Source organism: Siphateles boraxobius, unplaced genomic scaffold, assembly GCF_051911475.1.
Source record: "Siphateles boraxobius isolate OS27281-9 unplaced genomic scaffold, OSU_SipBor_1 18, whole genome shotgun sequence".
In the NCBI taxonomy this organism is placed as follows: domain Eukaryota; kingdom Metazoa; phylum Chordata; class Actinopteri; order Cypriniformes; family Leuciscidae; genus Siphateles; species Siphateles boraxobius.
Window position 1 is genome coordinate 11,629,698 of NW_027508788.1, and position 20,303 is coordinate 11,650,000.

At 37.4% G+C, this 20,303-nt stretch overlaps 1 protein-coding gene across 2 annotated transcripts in view; it reads right to left on the reverse strand.

Annotated features, from left to right (window-relative positions):
• The window catches only part of LOC143741129 (synaptic vesicle glycoprotein 2C), a 46,442-nt gene that overhangs the window by 7,722 nt on the left and 18,417 nt on the right, over positions 1–20,303 (reverse strand). For both annotated transcript variants that reach the window (XR_013204948.1, XM_077233495.1), the window contains exons 3-9: positions 14,310–14,490; positions 11,973–12,124; positions 7,735–7,868; positions 6,179–6,268; positions 5,892–6,002; positions 5,173–5,261; positions 3,101–3,265 (exon numbers count right to left, since the gene is read on the reverse strand). Coding sequence is in view for 1 of the 2 variants with exons in the window: in XM_077233495.1 (XP_077089610.1) it covers positions 3,101–3,265; positions 5,173–5,261; positions 5,892–6,002; positions 6,179–6,268; positions 7,735–7,868; positions 11,973–12,124; positions 14,310–14,490 (922 nt within the window). In the remaining variant the exon portion in view is untranslated. The remainder of the gene's footprint in view (positions 1–3,100; positions 3,266–5,172; positions 5,262–5,891; positions 6,003–6,178; positions 6,269–7,734; positions 7,869–11,972; positions 12,125–14,309; positions 14,491–20,303) is intronic.

Below are 20,303 nucleotides of genomic sequence, written 5' to 3' on the forward strand. Positions count from 1 at the left end.
AAGAATTACACATCAAAAATCAGTCATGTGATCTTTCACATCTCAGCTGCTTCCTCTAGAAAGCAAAGCGATTAAATGATGGAGACGTTTGCTGAAGTCCTGATTCCCCGATGTTTGTGTGTGTGTGAGTGTGTGTGTATGTGTGTGTGTGAGTGTGAGTGAGTATAAGTGTGTGTGTGAGTGAGTATAAGTGTGTGTGTGTGTCTGTGTGTGTGTGAGTATGTGTGTGTGTGAGTGAGTATAAGTGTGTGTGTGTGTGTGTGTATGTGTGAGTATGTGTGTGTTTGTGAGTGAGTATAAGTGTGTGTGTGTGTGTATGTGTGTGTGTGTGTGTGTGTGTGTGTGTGTGTGTGTGTGTGTGTGTGTGTGTGTGTGTGTGTGTGTGTGTGTGTGTGTGTGTGTGTGTGTGTGTGTGTGTGTGTGTGTGTGTGTGAGAGAGTACAACACGATAAGAGCTTCGACTGCTTCAGGAAAGAGAAGGAGTGGACGGTCATAATGAACACAAAGAAAGAGAAAGCGCAGAGCAGACAGAAAGAGAAGAGGAGAGGAGAGAGATAAGGGTGTTTTCATTTCCTGGCCTTGTGTCTGGATGGGCATTGCCTTAACACTGGGACGTTATTTATGAGGGAGCGATCAGACCGCAGAGAACAATAACACACACACACACACACACACACACACACACACACACACACACACACACACACACACACACACACACACACACACACACACACACACACACACACACACACACACACACACACACACAGCAAACATTAACCGCAGCTGAAGACTCACAATCTGCTCTATTTCTGCAAACACATGTTGTTTAGCTGTAGATTTGCTTCCACACACAGAAGCTGAAGTAGATAAGACGAGACACAGAACGAGCTCTCAGAGTGAACAATCTCGTTTGTATCCAGGGACACGATTCTTCTCGCTCTTTTGAAATACGAGTTTGATTTCTAACATTCACAACACATAACTTCCCATTAAAAGCTTCATTTACTAAAAATAAACTGCAAAAACTTCAGGAAATCATCATGATTATGACATTATTTAAAACCATGAGCTCATTAACATATGATCGATACTGTACATTTACATATCAACATCTACAGCAAATCCCATTCCGAAATGAGCGGGACTATCCTCATAAAAGTAGTGTTCCAGCATAATCCAAAGGAAAACATCTGGCAAACAATGCCAAATAACAATCTTACAATTCCCACAATTCCCTGCAAACAGAACATTTGCATATATTTCCTCTCATTGGATTTTCCGAATAAGTTTACATGCTACTAATTTCTCATTAAAACAGACATATCCCAGTGATGGGAATCAGAATTTGGGGAATCAGAATATTGCAGCTGGATTGCAGTGTTTCATGACTCAATACTGCCAAAAAATTTACAGAAAATTGCCAAATTCTAATTCATATTGGAACATTGATGTGCATGTAAACCAGGGCTATAATAGTTCACTAAAACTAAAACCATAAAAACATTTTTGTTACATGAAACAAAATAAAAATGAACTGAAATAAATATGTAAAATATACTTTATTTGAGCTATTTGCCAAAGATAACATTTATACAATTTATATATATATTTTTTTTACAATTTATAAATTTAACATTTATAAAATAACTAAAATTAATAAATTAAATTAATAAAAGCATTATAGACATACTTTAAAATAAATCTAATAAAAATGACAAAAACAAATTTAAATTTAAAACTATAGCTGTTAACATTGTTAGGGTTTGGCATTAAACAACAAAAAAATTCCACATTTATTAAAAGGCTCATACTATCATAAACAGCAAAATTACTTCCATTAGGAGGCTGAAAAATGTCATCAAAATCTAAATTAGGGCTATTTTTGGTGGAAGAAACTGTGAAGGAGATACATTCAATTCATTCAACACATTAAATGTAACACAAGTGCATTATATGAGCATTTGAATGACAATATTATCATGTGAATGAGAGCACAGACGTACAGTCACACACTGTAAAATCAACATTGTTCTTACTAAAAAATTTTTTATTTAACTTTACTTAATCTCCAATAATGTGTTGAAGTTCCTAAAAACAATTTAGTAATCTGTACTGTTTGCATGCTATGCCTTTTATACTCAGAAAACCCTAATAAACATTGCTTGACTCTTTTGAGTACCATTTTGCCAAAGCAAAAAAAAAAAAGGAAAAAAAAAAGCAGGCGGGCACATGGTTTGTGATTTGGGGTTCAATTTCACTCATTTCTTCCACTTCTGCGGTCATCGTTCTTCTTAGTTGCATAAGCTCATTTTCCAGTCATCTTGAATGTTATTGTCAATACAACTAAACATTTTGGAAGAACGTCACATAAGTTGACTTCATAAATTCATGTTGATTTCCTTAAATTTCTCACCATTATTGTGATTAGTGTTCCCTTTGGTTGGGCACTTCTTTTATATTATTGTGATTCTCTTCCAATTGATGCAGTGATGCAACATGAAATCACAGTTATTTGATTTCAAAGGAAGTGAAGTAATAAATATTATATATATTTATACTTAAATTATTTCCGTGTTCTTAATGACTGTATTAATGATGTACAACATAACTATATTTTTATGTTTAATAAGGATCTTTTTACATTTTATTGTTAACACTTATGGCATTAATTTTTAATTGGGTTGATATAATCCCTATATATTTGTAACAATATCTTGCAGTTTTGCTTGAGTCACACACAGACTTCAACATTCAGAATGCAAACCACAACAATGGTAACAAGTTTTTTTTTAATTAATTTAATTAATTAGACCATTACAATTTTATTTGCTGTCTCTTGTCAGTATAACCCCAATAACGATAGCAAATACAATTGTAATGGTAAAATAAAACCAAAAATGGTAAAACAAAGCAATTAATTCTGGGAGTACACTTCCTCAGATCACAGATAGAATTAAGTTGACAAAACTTAAATAGATTAAGTAAGAAGAACTTGATGTAATTAAGTTATGCTTAATTAAATGAAGGCAACGAGTTTGCACAATTGAATTAAGTAAACTGAACAAATTTGTTTTTACGGTGCACTCAGACTCACCTGTCGTTGATAAACACTCCGTTTTTATGGATCTGGTTCTCCAGGGTGAAATTAAAGGTGAAATCTTCGGTTCTCTCGTTGGTGTGGATCTTCACGCGGGAAGCGTATTCATCCGCCTGCAGGTGCTTTATCACGTCAGGGAACCAGACAGACAGACCGTAGTACCTGTGCACAGGAAGTGATGTCATCAGCGGCACATAAGTCAGAGCGGTCACGTTTGAGGGCTTGGTGATGTGCTGTTTACTCTGTGTGTGTGTGTGTGTGTGTGTGTGTGTGTGTGTGTGTGTGTGTGTGTGTGTGTGTGTGTGTGTGTGTGTGTGTGTGTGTGTGTGTGTGTTTGTGTGTGTGACACAGGTGGTGACACCGGCGCTTAGTTAATTAATTTCTGCTCCTCAGCGGTGGGCTTCAGTCTGACAGCGAGCAGCGATAGAGTCATCTGTTCACTCTTTAATTAGTGTGTGTGTGTGTGTGTGTGTGTGTGTGAATCCACTTGAGTTTGTGCCATGAGTGAAGACATGACTTTATTAAGATGGTTACACTTTATTTTAAGGTGACGTAGTTACATTTACTTACTCAAATAAGTACTGAGTAATATTAATGAACTACATGTACAAACTATAGAGTTACGGTTAGAGTTAGGGTTTGGGGTAGGGCTAGTTACTTGTAATTATGCATAATTTACTGTTATAACTATAGGAAAGACATGTAGTAACGTGTAACTACGTCACCTTAAATTAGTGTTACCAATAAGACTAAAAATAAAAGGGATGAGAAGAGGGTGGAAATTAGACAAGAAAAGAGTGATAGAATAAAACAGATTAGAAATAAAGCAGTAAGGCATGAAATTAAATGTTTTACAGTAATTTACTACAGTTTAGGGGTGTTGTTAACCTGTAACCCCCATAACCGCAGTATGGCAGAAGAGTAATCTAGAATATGCTCTTGTTTCCAAAAGTTAAAATTTTTTTTTATTAATTGATATAAAATCTGGAATAAAATAAAACATAAATATTATATGAAAAACTTGAACTTAAAGAACCTTCAAAATTATCTGAAATAATTAAGGCGGAATCCTAAAATTGCTAAGGCTAAAACTGAAACAAATATCAATTAAAGCTAAATAGAAAATTAAATAAAAAATAACTAATAAAATGAGAATTTTTAAATTAAAATAAAAGCCAATTCAAAATATGAACACATACTACTAATAATTAGCATTATAATTAATACTAAGTACAAATATTACTACTAACTAAAATTACAAAGAATTAATTCTATTAGTAGCAATACTAATACTATTAAATAATACTATATAAATATACAGATAATACTAAAAATCACTGGTTAGGGGGTTTAATAAATCAGTATGAGCACAGTAAGTATACTTAGTATACACTAATAAACAGCTATAAAGTTCATTAATCTAACTTTACTGGATTATTTAACAACTTGAAATATTAATATAGCTTTCAACTGAATTTAAGTGTGTTTATTGGCTATTTTACAGATTAGAACACAACTCATCCAATCTGTTTTTAGAGCTGGCACTATTGGTTTTAGAATAGAATAGAATAGAATAGAATAGAATGTCAAAGAATAGCAAGGCCATAGGAGTTCTTAGTGTCATTTCATGAGCAAATTGGATTGTTACATGCATAAGCTATATGCATAAGCTATATAATGATATAAGCCCTCCTACAGAGCTCTGTCTCTGGGCCCATCCATCCAGGCTTAAGCTTCAATAAATACAGTAATTAAACTGAGACTAGTCCCCCTCATGCAGCTCCACCCCTGGGCCTAGTCACTGCAAGGCAGCTACTTAAAACATGGTGATTATAGAGACTACACTTCATTACAGTGCCAGAGAGGAGCAGAACAGGACTGAGACCCAGAAATAGAATAGAATAGAATAGAATAGAATCTGATGATATTGTAATCTAAATGCTATGCAAACACTGTGTGATCACTATAATCACGGCTCCGCTGGGTGATAATGTGTGTAACTGCAGGGGTCGTGAATCAGGGGCCGATCGGGTAATCAGACGGTGGATATTAGAGCCAAACGGTCTCACCCAAACGACAGCGAGAACCAAACGATGGCCAACTTCACAGTGTTGTCCTTGACAGGGTAATCCCAGCACTTCATGAACGTGAGCCAGATCTGCACACACACACACACACACACAGTCAAGTAATGCCTAAAGTGCAAATAAAACACCTGTGATTTATGTACAATATGATTTCCTTTCATTACACTGTTAAGAAATGCAAGGGCAAAGATGAATAATTTTTGCTGTTGTTGTGGTGTTGTCTGCTAAACACTGTATTTGGTATCTTCAACTATTATAATACGGTACACTGCATATACGTGTGGGACGCCTTATACCCGTGACAAATGCCTTCCTTGTATGTTTTGCATACTTAGCCAATAAAGTTGATTCAGATGTCTAAGGACAAAATCCGCATATTAGAGTGATTTCTGAAAGATCATGTGACACCGAAGACTGGAGTAATGATGCTGAAAATTCAGCTTTAATCACAGGAATTACATCTTAAAATGAATTTCACAACACTGTTTATACTGTATTCCTGATCAAATAAATGCAGCCTCGGTGAGCAGAGGAGACTTCTTTCAGAAGCATTTAAAAATCTTACCGACCCCAAACGTTTTAAAGCTAGTGTAAACTGCCTTAGAAACACAGTCTGCATTAATAAATCCGGTGGCTCATGGTGTGCGTGTGTGTGTGTGTGTGTGTGTGTGTACAGGAGATCTGAGGGTTTGTTCACTCACTCCGTGCAGTTCGCGCTTGATCCGGAATAAGACTTTGAGCACAGGGTTTGCCGACTCCGACTGCATCTCCACCAGATCATCCAGGTGTTTAGGGATCTTGATCCGGTTCACCTGCAGGTGGAGACAGAGAGCCGTGACGTTCCCAGTGAGTGGGGTCAAGGGTCAAGCTGGTTAGCTGAGGACCGTCTCGTTTACCACTGCTGGTGGAGTGTGTGTGTTGATGTTTGCGAGAGGACGAGAGTGTGTGTGTTGATGTGTGAGAGAGGACGAGAGTGTGTGTGACTCACAGTGAAGACTTTCTCCGGCTCTCCGCGCGCACGCATGTTAGTGTCATGAATCTGTTTGAGAACCATCCACGCCTCGTCATGTTTTCCCATCTGTAGATGAGAGTGTGCACACGTAAAAAACTATCTCAAGTCAAGTCATATTTATTTGTATAGCGCTTTTCACAGAACACATTGTTTCAAAACAGCTTTACAGAAAATCATGATGCTAATATTAAAAATATCTTCATGCTTTATAGTCACATTTAGCAGATTAGAGCTGGCTGATAATATAGATACATTTTGCGACGATATAAACAATCAAGCAGTTGAGATTTGCGATATACAGTAGTGTCGCTTCACGTGAATATACTGTATGTATGCGGATAAAGTTAGACATACATATATCCAACTTCATAAATAGAGCTGTGCGATAATACAGTTTACATTTTGCAGGCAAACACTATTTTACTACACTAGCACTAGCAAATCTAGTTTTTTATCCCTGACTGTTTTCCTCAGATTTAAATAATAGTTCAGTGATGAAAACTACAATTGTCACATGTTGTTGTTTCTCGTTTGGACTTTTATGTTTAGTTTGATTTAGTTTTCTGTTTCTATTTTGCTTTTTGGCAAAATAGAAACATTTTTCTATTTTGAATACATCCCCCCCCCCACCTGTGTCTTTTTAATCTAGTTATCCCAGTTCATATAAATTGGTCAACTGTATTCCTTCCCTTCATGTTCCTTGTTTTCCGGTTTTGTTATTAATATCTCTGCACTTAGGCCCTCTTTACACCTGGTATTAAAGGGATAGTTCACCTAAAAATGAAAATTCGCCCATGATTTACTCACCCTCAAGCCATCCTAGATGTATATGACATTCTTCTTTCAGACGAACACAATCAGGGTCATATTAAAAAATATCCTGGCTCTTCCAATCTTTATCATGGGAGTGAATGGTACCATTTTGAAGCCCAAAAAAGCGCATCCATTCATCATAAAAGTTAATTAATCAGGGGGTTATGAAGGCCTTCTGAAACTAAGCTATGCGTTTTTGTAAGAAAAATATCCATAATTATAACTTTCTAAGCTATAATCATTAGTTTCCGGTAACGGATATCCGCGCGTTCACGAGAGAGTCGAGTTCTGGCGCATGACGTAGGATGTAGGCGTAAGATTTTGATTTCTCAGTGAACTGTAGTGCTAATAGAGTCTCATGAACGCACAGTCGTGCACAGAAGATCAGGTCAAGAAATTCATTCAATAATACATTAAATTTCAGTTTGTTTTTCACCAAACTCTCATATACCATCAGAACACTTAGAATATATGGCATGGGATCATTCTGAGATACTTTTGTGTCTTTTTTAAAAAGCTTGATCCTGGTCGCTATTCAAATTTTAAACAAATGATCCTTCTGAGGTCCGTAAAAGAAAAGAAGGGCATACAGCATTAGAACAACACCAGGGTGAGTAAAGGGTGATTTTTCATTTTAGGAACTATTAGTGAACTATTCTTTTAAATAACACTAAAATAACACAGTTTGGCACACATGTGATCATGCACACTTTCATTACCTCCAGGTAGAAGCGTGGACTCTCCGGCATGAACGTGAGCGCAACGACCGCAGAGACACAGGGCAGCGCGCAGACCACCACAAACACACGCCAACTGTGGAACTGATACGCTGAACCCATACTGAAGCTCCAGCCTGCACACACGCGCACGCACACACACGAACGCGCACGCACACACACACACAGAGAGAAAGAGAGACAACATTAAACAACCATAATCAGCTTTTACATTTATTCCTTTCATTTGATTTTGCCCAAAACCACTTACATGAGAGAAAAAACACATTGTTCAGAAGAAAATGTAGATGAAGTTGAAGTCAAAAATATGTTTGTTCTGTGTTGCACATGAAATTCAACTTTAAACAGTTGTTTGAAATTCATTGACACTAATGTGAAGTTATTTATGTACAATTTAAAAGCACAAAACACCTATATCAAAAAAGTACTGTGGCATTACCATGATAAAATGATGGTATCAGATAAAACTATTGTACTTTGATATGCACCATAATTGATTACCATTATTTACCATGGTATTTACAAGATAGATACTTCAAAGAATATAATGGTGCAACCGTTTCGTAAAATAGTATTAAGATTGAACCTCGTCCAAAAAACACGGTATTACTATGGTAACATCCCCAAAACAATGGTATTTAAAAAAATATGTGTAAAGTAATTTGAATAGAACAATATTATTTAAGTATTTGAAATAGAATATTACTATCTACAATAATAACCCTGCACAGTACCATGGTGTTTTTTGGTTTTGTTGATGACGCAAGCAAATGCGGCTCAGTACAACACAAAATACACAAGTGATTTCCACAAAAGCCTCTGCAACTAAATTTCACAGTGAATAAGTTTGTTTGGTGTGTCTGTGTGAGTGTGTGTGTGTGTGTGTGTGTGTGTGTGTCTGTGTGTGTGTGTGTGTGTGTGTGTGAAGAGGAGTCGATTAAGAATGCCTGCAGGAGTAATACTGCTGAAAAAAACACTCTCACTGAAAAATAATCATTAAAGTTGGTAATATTTTCCACATGGCTGCTGCTCTCTGAGGCTGCGGGGAATGTCTAGAGGCGGAGTGGCACCATATGGTGTGTGTGTGTGTGTGTGTGTGTCTTTTATTCAGAAACTGAGACACAGTGAGCGATGGAGCTGAGCAAGATGCTTACAGGACAGCTGCGGGGGAACGGAGAGGAACAAACGGAGATGCCTTGGAGGACAGAAAGGCCTTAGACCAGAAAAAGAAGCTTAAAAGGAAATTCTGTCATCGTTAACTCACTTCAGAGACAAATGGAGTTTAGCAGAATGTTCACGCTGCTCTTTTCAATACAATAACGGTGGATGAGGATCGGGGCTGATGAGCTCCAGAAAACAGCAGAAACAGCAGAAAAGTAGTTGATATGATTTGTGCACCATAATATGTGTTTGTTGACATTTTTTTTTTAGTAAAGTATGCTGAAGAGAAAACTAGATGCATGATGATAGAATTTTCCCTTGTGGGTGAACTTTCTTTAAACTTCCTTTAAAACCGGACTGGAACTGAACTGACCGGACTGGAACTGAACTGACCGGACTGGAACTGAACTGACCGGACTGGAACTGAACTGAACTGAACTGACCGGACTGGAACTGAACCGAACTGACCGGACTGGAACTGAACTGAACTGAACTGAACGGACTGGAACTGAATTGAACTGAACTGAACGGACTGGAACTGAATTGAACTGAACTAAACTGAACCGAACGGAATCGAAAGGAATGGAACTGAGCTGAATGAAACTGAATGAAACGAAACGAAACTAAAGTAAACTTAACTAAATAATCTAGAAGCAAAATATTTTAAAGTTTCACATAATACATGTACTGAATAACTATTTTAATTTATATGTAAATAATGATAATTACATACAAACATACAAACTATATAAAATACAATATATATATATATATATATATATATATATAAAATCAGCAAATTAAAAAATTATATACACATATATAATATATATATATATATATTTTGGATCATCAAAGGTCAGCAGCGAAGACATTGATTAATAAAGTGAGATTAAATACATAAAGTATATTTATGTAATTTAACATTTAATTATTGCATTTCTGTGTTATTTTGTTATTCTGTATTTCACTGTTTTTCAAGGGATTTATAATGTAGTTATAGCTATTTATTTATTTTTCAATGTTTTGTCCATAGTCCCTGTCATATTTACACGCTTTGCAGTTTGCTGATGATGCAAAAACGCACTGTATGAGCGGTAATATCACAAACACACACAAACACACACACACACACACACCCCTGTAGACTCTGAGCGCTAATGTCTTCTAGCTTCTAATGCAATTACTCTCTCTCAGCTGTAAGAGGCCGTAGGGGACACACAGAAACATCACCACAGAGACCAAAGTTATGACATCCTTAAAACCTGCGCACTCACAACCTCTCTCTCTTACGCTGCATAGCATACTATATTCATCCTAAACAATATACAAGATCAGAAATATTGTGTCCTAAATGATAGTACACTGGGAATAGTGACGGTTTCATGTACACTAATATCTCAGAGACTGCTCTTTCAGAGCTCAGGACACACAATGGTATACTCAGTTAAGTCTCATTTAAAAGTATAATATTCATCTCAGATTTTTCTCCTAAAATTCCTTAGAGAAAATTACTCAAGTAACTCAGTACCCTAGTGAAAGAACCCTACACCAAAATGTATTTCAAATACATTTATTTCATTCTAAGTATTTTTTTTAATCCATTAACATATTTACTGACATATCGCTTGAAACTTACTGATATACATAAATATTATAGTTAAACTTTACTTGGAGTACTTCTTTACACAATGCACTTTTTTTGTTATTAAAAAAGTTTATGCAAAAAGTTACGTACCTTCCATAAAAAGTAACTAAGTAATGCAATTAGTTCCTTTTTTAGGGATTAAAGATATATATATATATATATATATATATATATATATATATACACACACACACATACACAAAAATAAATTAAAAAAACAAATGTAAATAGGTTTCATATATAAACCCTAAAGAGTTCATTATGTGGCGTCTCACACAGATGTGTTTACTCCAGACGGATCAATATCTGGCACATGTGCTCCAGATAAAAGAGAGCAAGCCGGGATCACTTTTTGGCAGTGGCAATAACACTCATTACAGGGCTGCAGCGCTCCGTGTGTGTGTGTGTGTGTGTGTGTGTGGAATAACCCCACGGGTGCGTGTTTATCAGTCACCATAGAGAATCTCATTATATAGATTATGTGTGTAATGGAGTGTGTTCATGGACCACTGACTCTAGAGAGACACACCAGCACAACACAGTGAATAACGCAGCGCATCGGTATTCACTGCAGCTCCAGCTTCCATCACAAACTAGCTAAACCAGAGCTTAACAACTGAAAATTGAATATATGCATGGCTATACTACTTAATTGAGGAACAATGATCGTATTAGCCATCACAGATGGCATCCATGTAGATAAAAACTAGCATAGACCAGCGGACTAGTGCTTTACAATAACAATGTTAACACCAGCTAACAAAAGACTAGCATCACCTGTCTAAAAGTAAAAGTTTCTACTTCAGAACAAAAGTTGGAGGACATGCAGAACACACACACACACACACACACACACACACACACACACACACACTGTCTGAAGTCCTTCACCCGCCTCTCGCCCGCTCCTGCAGTGATGAAGGCATTGCGGCAGAACCGTTTTAGCACACGCCACTGCCTCCTGACCACAGAAACAGTGCTAAAACAAGAGGCGCTAATCAATTGACCTCAATTACCAGCACAGTATCTCGCAGAACACCAGCAGCCCCCGTATATCTGTGCTTGTTTAGACTCCCACGGAAAATTACCCATCATCCTCTCATAATGAGATGATGAAGGACAGAGAGGCTTTCTGTTCAGCAGAAGAGCACATAAGGCTTCCCAGAGGATCAGTTATGTGATATCAGCACAGACATTTGTCGCATTCTCAACAAATTGCATCTTGTTCGGTGCTGATGTGTGATGTTGTCTGCTAGCAGAATTTTATTTAAATTGGAAACAAATCTGAAATCATGTCAATGCAAAGCAGCCTTACAGATCACTGTTTCTACTGTTTCTGGGTGTGAAAGCCGCTCAGTCATTGGGTTTTGTACTGGAGCTTTATGATTGGTCGGTTGGTGCTGTCACTCACCATAGTGTGGTATAATGGCCCAGGCCATGGCCGAGGCGTAGATCCCGCCCACCATCCAGAACATGCAGAGCCAGCTCAGGTGTTCCCCGCGCTTCTCACGGGCCAGACACTCCGCAAAGTACGAGAACACGATGGGAACCGCCCCGCCAATCCTGCAAAGGAGTATGGGAAATCAATATTTTTTAAAAATGTCTTATATATATTTTTAAATGAATAATTTAAATTTATTTAAAAAATAACATATGCAAATATATTTTAAGATTTATTCAATGTTTTTGAAAGAAGTCTCTTCTGCTCACCAAGGCTGCATTTATTTGATCAAAAATACAATAAAATAGTGAAATATTATTACAATTTAAAATAGCTGTTTTCTATGTGAATATATTTTAAAATGTAATTTATTCCCTAAATTTTCATCATCATTACTCCAGTCTTCAGTGTCACATGATCCTTCAGAAATCATTCTAATATGTGGATTTTCTGCTCAAGAAACATTTATTATTATTATCAATGTTGAAAACAGTTGTGCTGCCGAATATTTTTGTGGAAACCTTGGTATATTTTTCACAAGGAACATTTGATGAATAGAATGTTCACAAAAACAGCATGTATTTGTGGATTCGTTTGCGCTATTTTTAACACCAACTAAATTACACAAATAAATACATAAATGTGAATACATTTCATCAAATAAAATCAGCAAAGCTAAAAAGTAAATAAATTGTCTTATGCTCTTCCTTTGTGATGCAAATAGTCTAGCTATTTTTGGGCCTCTACTGTGTGTTGCAGTCTGTGTGACCTCTGACCCCCGGCTTCAGACTTCTTGTATTAGCAAAACAACCCTCTCTCTCTCTCTTACATTACGGGTCTCTGCCAGGAGGTTAAAACAACTGTGACATTGCAGAAGTGCTTGAAGAGACACAGAGGAACAGCAGTCTGACTGTGTGTGTGTGTGTGTGTGTGTGTGTGTTGTGTGTTGTGTGTTGTGTGTTGTGTGTGTGTGTGTGTGTTTTATTCTCAGACAGCAGACATGATGGAGTTGTGCTGTATTCCTCAGTATTCAGGATATTCCTACGGCATATTTCCTGTTTCTGAAGTGGTCCAATAATCAGAAGATGATTCAGAAGGAGCAAAATGTCAATGCTAGCATTTATTTTGCAGGTGTATGATTATCAGAAATGATCTTTTCAGTGTTTTACACACTTTATCTGGCTCTATAAACATTTGCAAAACAGATTAACTCACCATGCACCATTGACTCACTGATGCGTTCATTTGCTTACCAATAACTATTTATTATTAACTACTTGCATGGCCTCATACATCCATATCAGTTCAAATCAAAGGCTGATTTCAAGTCTGGTCCAAATAATCCCAGACGGCAAAATAGTGTCAGACGAGATCCGGCCCACATCTGGTACACGTGGAATCCACACCTACCAGATGTGGGCCGGATCTGGGCCGACACTATGTTGCTGTCTGGGATCAAGTTGAGCACACATGAAATTATAAATACCAGTGGGAACCTCAGGATTTTCTTTCAATTTAATGTTAAAAGTCACTATAAATCATACATGTGTCATGTATAAATCACTCATTCTGTCATTGATTACTCCCCCTCATGTCATTCCAAACCAAATAAGACTTTTGGGTTACACTTTATTTCGATAGTCCACTTTAGACACTCTACTAACTATAACTTTGCACAAACATGTCAACTGACTCTCATTAGAGTATTAGTAGACTGTTAGGTTAGGGTTCTGGTTAGTAGAATAAACTGATATTTACTTACAAAGTTACTTACAGTCAGTAGAATGACTGTTGAGGAGCATCAAAATAAAGTGTTTGCAGATATTAAGCAGACAGTCTACTAATACTCTAATGCAGGCATTCTCAACCCTGGTCCTCGAGGGCCACTGTCCTGCAGAGTTTAGGTCTAACCTTGATCAAACTCACCAGCCTGTAGCTTTCCAGTAATCCTGAAAGCCTTAATTAGCTGGCTCAGGTGTGTCTGATTTAGGGTTAGAGCTAAACTCTGCAGGTCAGTGGCCCTCGAGGACCAGGGTTGAGAATGCCTGTTAACAGAATAATATAGTTAACAGAATGTCTGGTGGGGAAAAAAAAGAAAGTGGACCATTGAAATAAAGTGTTACCCAAAAGTCGTACGGGTTTGGGCGAGTAATCAATGAGATAATTTTATTTTTGTGTGAACTATCCCTTTAAGAACGCTCTGAATAACCTTTCCCACACTGCATTATAAGTAAAGGAAAGATCATCAAAGCTGAAGATGGATGGTTTCCTCCATTCATCCTCATGGAATATGAGTGCGAAACTCACCCGAATCCCGAGAGCATCCTGCAGAAGAGGAAGGTGCCGTAGCCCTGAACGAAGGACGAGAGGAAGGAGAAGAAGCCGTTGACTGACATACACACCAGCAGACACTGCCGTCGGCCCACCTTATCTGACAGACCGCCCCAGAAGAACGCTCCCACCATCATTCCCAGATACACCACACTGCCTGCAGAGGGAATAGCAGGAGTTCACATCATCATCATGAAACCACACACTACACACACACACACACACACACATTCTTGTACATCTATCTTTGTGAGGTTATTCACTGACACAATGCAATCTCTAGCTTTTCACCCTAACCTTACACAACGCAACTAAGGCCATGTACACAAGGCAGCAGCTAAATTCGGTTCTCAGTTCACCTTTTATTGCTTAATCTCATTCTGTACACACAAAGTTCAGTTATTTACAGGAGTGACAACCACATTCTCCAACCGAATTAAAGGGGTGGTTGATTATGATTTCACTTTTGTAACTTTAGTTAGTGTGTAATGCTGCTGTTTGAGCATAAACAACATCTGCAAAAGTTACGACGCTCAAAGTTCAAAGCAAAGTTTTCTATTACAGAAGTCGCTTTTTAAGGACTACAACAAACGACTGATAGGGACTACACAAGCTTCCTCCCGGGTTAGTGACATCACAAACCCTAAAATTTACATAAACCTCGCCCCGAGAACGCGATTTATAGATTATCATGACAGAATATGCTTATCAATGACTAGAAGATAGTTAACTCCACATCAGCAACACAAATTCATCAACTAACCACTTATAAATGTGTTGTTGCTTCTACATGTTGTCACTTCTTCTTGAGTCTCTCCATCTTTGTCCAGTCCGGTTTGAACATAAAAGGCTAAAAGTGTTTGAAATTTTTCAGTGCGAGTCTGCGCGAGGTAATCGGAGCTGCTAACACACACGAGCTCTTGAAGCTCCGCCCTCTGTGACGGGAGCAGCAGCTCATTTGCATTTAAAGGGACACACAAAACGAGTGTGGGGTATTTTGAGCTAAAACTTCACAAACACACTCTGGGGATATCAGATACTTATTTAACATCTTGTGAAAAGGGTATTATAGGACACCTTTACCCCCCAAAAATGCAGGTATAGTGACCACCACGTTTACAAAAGTTCTACGCAGTGTGTACAAAACTGAACTCAACAACTAGCTGTAAATTAAGTATTTTAACTAGTGTCATTGACGTCACCCATAGGTTTCTGAAGAGCTTTTTTGAAGCCGAAAGTGGGCGGAGCCGGTCGTCGCCATCTTGATATGCGTCACACCCAGATAAACGAAAATGAGCAAAGAGGCGGGAATAGCTGAGGTTACGTGCCGGCTAACAGACAGTACACAAATGGCTAGTAGTGATAGCAGCGGCAATCCACCTGTCACTCAAGTGGCCACGCCCTTAATTATGCAGAACTTTAAGGCTTAATATAATTTAAAAGGATGAGTTATAAAAAAAAATCACCCCCCTCACACTTGTCATGAAGGGCAAAATTAGCTATATATACCAAAACCACTTTTTCTATCAGGCCGTAAACATGTTTTTTTCTGCTGTAAAGTTGGGCATTTTAACATGGGGGTCCATGGGATTGACTCTCTTTTGGAGCCTGTCTCTAGAGGCCAGTCTATGAATTGCAGTTTAAGTCACTTCCGTGTTGGATTCAAGAGAGAGACCGGAAGTTGCCGCTCGATTTTAACGTGAATCAGAGATGTTTCTCTCTTCTGCAAGAAATCACAGGGAAAGCGGTACGAGCTTTGACTCGTTCATGTTGCCAGATCAAGCACACAATAAACTGAAATAAATCCAAATACTTTCTGCTGAAAATAAGACCAAATTTTCACGACCCACACCTGCTCACTTTAATAACTCCATAAACCTGATCACTTTATGAGCCAAGCTTAAACAATAATACTAATACTAAACTCTAAAAATAAGTGGACGTGGCAACCAAAATATGTGATCACCACACACACACACACACACACACACACACACACACACACACACACACACACACACACACACACACACACACACACACACACACACACACACACACACACACACACACACACACACACACACACACACACACACTTATTGTCTTTAATTAAAAAATGTATTGTCATTATCTAAATATTTATGAGGTTTAATATTCTTTTGTGTTTCGCAGAAGAAAGTCATGGTTTTGATAAAAATGAGAGAGTAAATAATGACAGAATATAAATTTTTAGATGAGGAAAGTTTAGCCAAAATTGAAAGTTCATCTCGTATTGTTCAAAACCAGCAACTTCTGGTTGTAAAATGCTTCTGGCGACAAACAGTTTTGTTTGTTCACATCTTGTGGAATGCATCCATGATATCCTAAGACAATATATAGCTAACTAACACACCTGAGCTCAATAAATAAGAACTGAAGATGACAAACACCAGGCTTTTATTCACTCAAGATGTGCAATGCTTCAACAGAAAGGATAACAGGTGTATATCAATCATTGTTCCTTTATTCCAGCTGTGAGTTCAGAAGGACGGGTTGATCATCACTCATTCCATCCAGTAAATACACACACACACACGTAAATATATAACAGAATAAATCCAGTCCTGTCCACTCATTCAGGATAAAGTAATAAAAATGCAAATTTATGTTGTAGAATGTAAAGTGAAGGCCATTTGATGTGCATGAACTCGACCAATGAAAACACAGAGGCGCATCTCTGTCTATCTTTCAGTGCTATTTGGTGTTCTTCATCCCTGGCGTTCTCTCTGAGAGTATGAGGAGGAGTGTGTGTTATCTCGCTGTGCAGACGTGACGGGCCGCCCTGGTCATCCATTACTGTCTGACAGCACTGAATACTGCGGCTCGCTCTCGCTTTCTAGACCAGTATGCTATATTCAGCAAAAGAGCTGCTTTCACAGAACCACATGTACAGTATTACAGTCACTGATATTTCCATGAAGTACTTTATGTGTGCTATATTTTTACATACAGTATATATATATATATATATATACATACTGTGTGTAAAAATTCTCTACTACAGGAAAAACTATAAAACAGCTTTCGGCTGGAGCTTTAGTTTATTAAAGTGTCCCTATTATGCTATTTTAAAGGCTCCTAATTGTGTTTTGGAGTTTCCTACAATAGGTTAACATGCATCTAAGGTCAAAAACTATTTTCTCATAATACACTGCAGCATTATCTCATTTCTCAAAGAGTCTGAAAACGGTTCGATGAAGGATCTGTCGAAAACCCTCCTTTCCGAGAGCCTTCTCCATTTTTTATAATACCATACACAAATTGTTAGTAAATAGTGCACTTATAACAGCTTTTACAAAATTTCAGATCATTGAAATTGACTTTTCCTTCATATTTTCTCTCGATTGTACAGCCTTCTCCTCCTAAAGATGTCTGGGATTTATTTCAGTGAACTGCATCTACATGTCAAAGCTCTTGTTATTAACATCCCAGCACTCAGTAAGTAAAAATGAGCTCCTGCAGAGAGAAATTTCCTTTTCTCTCGTTCTCTCTCACAGACTGATTTGAGAAGCGCCCATAATTCCCCTGATCCTGTCACTGACAAACCCATCGGAAACCAGCGTGAGCAACAACCAGAGGGAAACGCATGACTCTAAACAGAAACACGGCACAGGGACTGGAGGAACATTTTAAAAACTTCTTATAAAAAAAAACTTTACTTATTTTTTGTGAATCTGGCCCCTGATTTGCTCCACCAATCAGAGTGCAGGACAGGACAAGAGTGGGCGGGCCAGACGTCCTGTATGTTTTAATGACAGAAGCTCCAGACAGATAAAGACTAATCGGTAACACTTTACAATAAGGTTCATTAGTTAACATTAGTTCATGTACTTACTAACATGAATTAACAATACATTTGTTACAGTATTTTTTAATCTTTGTTAATGTCAGTTAATAAAAATACAGCTGTTCATTGTTTGTTCATGTTAGTTCACACAGTGCATTAACTGATGTAAACTAATACAACCTTTGATTTTATTATTAAAATTTATATTAACTAGGATTAATAAATGCTGGAAAAGTATTGTTCATTCTTAGCTCATTTTAACTAAAGTAATGTTAACTAATGAACCTTATTGTAAAGTGTTACCGACTAATCTTGATTACACAAACGTGTCAATCCTGATAAACTCAAGCTGAGACTCAAAACACACACAGATATTTGTTTTTCCGATCTGATCTTTAGGACTGCCAGTCCACAGTGTTTTTCCGAGAGATGACATGTGATCTGTTTGTTCAGACAGTGTTGGCAGTATCTGCTATATCTACATCCGCCGCTCTTGTTATGACGTGAGTCTCAACACAATACAAGCTGAAAAACTGGATATTCAGCCTCGGCTGATGTATATTGTGACATCACACACCGCACACATGAGCAGAATGTCTCTTGAAAGCCTATTGTAAAGATAATACATAAAATAAAGGGTTTCATTTTGTATTTGACAAAATAACGTTGTAAATTGACACACAACATTATAACCTTAAACATCCGCGTCTTTGACGTCGAACGATATGTGCAATGTGCATGCATACTGTATATTAATAAAATTAATTTTAACAGTTAGTTTGGGTACAACATTAGCTTCCTCATATAACATTTCACAGGTTTTCAACAGTTAAAACAATAACCGATTGGTACTCACTTGACTTCGATGATCATAAGAGTTGCTTGTTTGTGTTACTCGCTAGTTTGCGTTACGCCTGCTACAGACTGTGTGATTTCAGCAATCCTACAGTATAAGATCATTACAAATCACACCGTACGACATGGATCTAATAAACTTTAGTACGACATGTATGTAGACTGTACGATGATGACAACTTTTGAATCATAGAACATAAGTTAGAATAGAAGAATAAAACGTCATTAGCATGCGCTAGTTGTAAACATATAGAGCAAGATGAATCGCACTTAAGCAATTGTGGTTTTTATGTGCGCTGAAAAAAAAGGAGGGAGGGAAAGAGGAGAATATAGACGTTGTGGCTAGGGAAAAGAGGCCAACTTGGCATTTTTTATTTTATTTTGTAAATAGAGCTTGAGATAAGTCGTTTTAAGTTTTAGCATCATGTCACATTGATTAATACGCCATTTCATGTTGCATTTTTATTGGCTAGTCAGTAGTCGTAGGTCGTAGCAGCAAACACACTGTGAGATGATCATGCTGAATATATAACACTGCCAGAAAATGATCTCAAGCTATGTTTGGTCTCAAGACCGTGACAACGTCCGTCTTCGAACCTCTCTCACTGTACGACGCAGTACCAGCGTTTAGGAGCCACGACCACACAGATCAGCACGATTGGTCATCTTTCGTCTGAGACAGCCCAAAATCATACAATGTGTACCGGCATTAAGAGAACAAGCACGTCATATGGTTATTGCACGCTCGAGTACTCAATGGCTTCTGACAGCGCCAACTAGTGGTGGAAGTAGTCGACTATCCGACTAGTCTATGCAAGCCCTAATAAAGTATATAGCAATAATAATTGGTCCTAATATTAATACACACTACCATTCAACAGTTTGGGGTCTGTAAGATTTTTTTCATGTTTTTGGACAAAGTTTCTACTGCTCACCAAGGCTGCATTTATTTGATCAAATATGCAGTAAAAACAGAACAAATGTGAAATATTATTGCAGTTTAAAAAACTGTTTTCTATGTGAATATATTGTAAAATGTGATTTATTCCTGTGATCAAAGCTCAATTTTCAGCATCATTACTCCAGTCTTCAGTGTCACATGATCCTTCAGAAATCATTCTCATTTGATGATTTGCTGCACAAGAAACATTTATGATTATTAAAAACAGTAGTGCTGCTTCATATTTTTATGGAAAGGGTTAGGGTTAGGGTTAGTAGTTAAATTTGTTTTTCAGGATTCTTTGATCAATTTAATCCTTGCTGAATAAAAGGAATACATTTATTTT